Source organism: Nematolebias whitei, chromosome 6 (assembly GCF_014905685.2).
Source record: "Nematolebias whitei isolate Nwh7 chromosome 6, NemWhi1, whole genome shotgun sequence".
Classification (NCBI taxonomy): domain Eukaryota; kingdom Metazoa; phylum Chordata; class Actinopteri; order Cyprinodontiformes; family Rivulidae; genus Nematolebias; species Nematolebias whitei.
Window position 1 is genome coordinate 2,806,924 of NC_056503.1, and position 3,126 is coordinate 2,810,049.

Genomic DNA, 3,126 nt, shown 5'->3' on the forward strand with positions numbered 1-3,126 from the left:
TGGCACCTTCTTTCCAGAGCGCTCGGCGTCCCTTCTGGCCTGCTGCAGCTCCTTGGCCTTCCTCCTCATCTCAGCCTTGGCCTCACGTTCTTGGGTCTGCGGGTGTTCAAAGACTTGTTTTGCAACTGTGGCATCACCATAAATAGGTTTGTATACATCAGAGAACAACATCTAAAACTGCATGAATTATTTCATTACCTTTATTGCCGGTCTATAGAGAGCACCCGAATGTGAGCCGTGCACACGAAATAACGAAAAAGAACAATTTTGCACTTTTTTTTTCCATTTACCCATTCATTTATCCAGGTAGTCTCACTGAGTCATGAGAACTCATTTTCAACAGAGACCTGTTTAGGGAACAGATGATGGGGGTTAAGGACCTCGCTCAGGGGCCCAGAGTGGGGCGAATGAGGGTGGAAGCAGGTGAGGATGTTTCACCTTTTCCACCCACATTTTGATGTTGACGGTACCGGAAATTGAACCTGCGACTTTCCGATCACAGGCCCATCTTCTAACCTCTGCGCCACCACTCCCCCACAAGAGTATAAGCTGCAGGTGTGCACGTTGTAACATGACAGGCTAGTGAGAGATGTGCAGCTCGGGTTGTAGATCAACAATCAACACACCAGATGCCACAGGTCGTCATGACAACAACCTCCTCACTCATGGTTACTCTACTGAATGGGCTAACACAGGGGTTCCCAAACTTTTCCATGCAATGGCCCCCAAACAGCATTAGCTTCTGGCCGAGGCCCCCCTCGCAAACCCACAAACAATATTATAAAATATGTAAAGAAACATCAACTTTTACAATGTTTTAACTTTTATTCACTACATTCTATTAATTATTACAGCTGCTGAGCATCAAAATGTTATTCACTAACATGTTTTAAACACTGAATTACCACTGGGGAAAAACTAAAAAACTTTTCAACAAACAGTTGACCAAAAGAACCAAACAACAGAAATCTAACCTCTCTTTCTCTCAAGCGTGTTTATCTGGAAATGACAGATACTGATTGCTCTAGTGTGCAATTTTTATCATCATTACTTTTTTATTTTGCTTTTTTTTTTATCTTCTTCTCTCCAGCTTTCTGTGGCCACCCTTGCATGCCCAGACAGCCCCCACTTTGAAAATCACTGGCCTAGGGCTGGGCCATATCATATCATTCACGATAATACCGGTAAAAAAAAGCTTGCCAGGGCAAAAAAAAGATGATATGATATGATAATTTCATGACGTAATACGTCAGGGCGCCCGCCCCTTTAACAAAACAGAGTGCGACAAACGACCAAACCGAATTGTGCCCCCCCCCCCCCCCTCCACCTGTCAGTACTGGCGTAACACTAATTAGTTGCGCGCAATAGTAGCTAGCTAAAAAGCTAAAAACAAACAACGTGCTGCTCAGCTGTCTCTATCCAGCTCTAAACTGCAGGTACAAAACACGCGCAGCTAAACTGTCTCTTAGTTCCACAGTCCATGGAGCCCGAACAGAGTCAGGTGATCAAAGTCAGGTGATCAAAGTCAGGTGATCAAAGTCAGGTGATCAGAGACAGAGCATCAGAGAAATTAATCATTCCTGCAGGAACAGATGAAGCTGAAACACCACAAGCTTCAGGGTCAGCTGATCAACTTGTTCTGGAAGTTATAGCTAATTTAAAAACATTTTCTTGTATGTTACATTTATGATCAATAGATCTTAAGCTTCATTTTATTTTATTTAGTTGTTTTGAGAAACTTCACCTGCACTTTAGTTTTTGTGGTGGATTTATTGAACTATATTTTGTGCAGACTTTTTCAATCTAAATAACAGAAGGATCATTTTTATTTTACAAACTGGATTCCAAAAAAGTTGGGACACTAAACAAATTGTGAATAAAAACTGAATGCAATGATGTGGAGATGGCGAATGTCAATATTTTATTCGTAATATAACAGATAACAGATCAAAAGTTTAATCTGAATAAATGTAACATATTAAATGACTATGTTGACTCAAAATTTCACAGTGTCAACAAATCCCAAAAAAGTTGGGACAAGTAGCAATCAGTGGCTGGAAAAAGGAAATTGAGCATATAACGAACAGCTGGAAGACCAATTAACACTAATTAGGTAAATTGACAACAGATTGGGTATAAAAAGAGCTTCTCAGAGTGTCAGTGTCTCTCAGAAGCCAAGATGGTAAGAGGATCCCCAATTCCACCATTGTTGTGCAGAAAGATAGTGCAACAATACCAGAATGGTGTTACCCAGCGTAAAATAGCAAAGACTTTTAAGTTATCATCATCAACCATGCATAACATCATCAAAAGATTCAGAGAATCTGGAACAATCGCTGTGCGTAAGGGTCAAGGCTGTAAAACTCTCCTGGATGCTCGTGATCTCCGGGCTCTTAAACGTCACTGCACCTCAAACAGGAATGCCACTGTCAAGGAAATAACAGAATGGGCTCAGGAATACTTCCAGAAAGCATTGTCAGTGAACACAATCCACCGTGCCATCCGCCGTTGCCAGCTGAAACTCTACAGTGCAAAGAGGAAGCCATTTCTAAGCAAGCTCCACAAGCTCAGACGTTTGCACTGGGCCAGGGGTCATTTAAAATGGAGTGTGGCAAAATGGAAGACTGTTCTGTGGTCAGATGAGTCACGATTTGAAGTTCTTTATGGAACACTGGGACGCCATGTCATCCGGACCAGAGAGGACAAGGATAGCCCAAGTTGTTATCAACGCTCCGTTCAGAAGCCTGCATCACTGATGGTATGGGGTTGCATGAGCGCTTGTGGCATGGGCAGCTTGCATGTCTGGAAAGGCACCATTAATGCAGAGAACTATGTTCAGGTTCTAGAACAACATATGCTCCCATCTAGACGTCATCTCTTTCAGGGAAGACCCTGCATTTTTCAACACGATAATGCCAGACCACATTCTGCAGCAATCACAACATCATGGCTACGTAGGAGAAGGATCCGGGTAGTGAAATGGCCAGCCTGCAGTCCAGATCTTTCATCTATAGAGAACATTTGGTGCATCATAAAGAGGAAGGTGCGACAAAGAAGGCCCAAGACGATTGAACAGTTAGAGGCCTGTATTAGACATGAATGGGAGAGCATTCCTATTTCTAAACT

At 42.6% G+C, this 3,126-nt stretch overlaps 2 protein-coding genes across 2 annotated transcripts in view; one reads left to right on the forward strand and one right to left on the reverse strand.

Moving 5' to 3' along the window:
• The window catches only part of LOC119411476 (alpha-2-macroglobulin-like protein 1), a 670,820-nt gene that overhangs the window by 309,286 nt on the left and 358,408 nt on the right, over positions 1-3,126 (forward strand). The gene's annotated exons all lie outside the window — the stretch shown is intronic.
• Positions 1-3,126, reverse strand: part of LOC119410477 (coatomer subunit delta) — a 27,532-nt gene that overhangs the window by 16,833 nt on the left and 7,573 nt on the right. Inside the window, exon 4 of the mRNA XM_037677358.1 lies at positions 7-96. Coding sequence (XP_037533286.1) covers positions 7-96 — 90 coding nt within the window. The remainder of the gene's footprint in view (positions 1-6; positions 97-3,126) is intronic.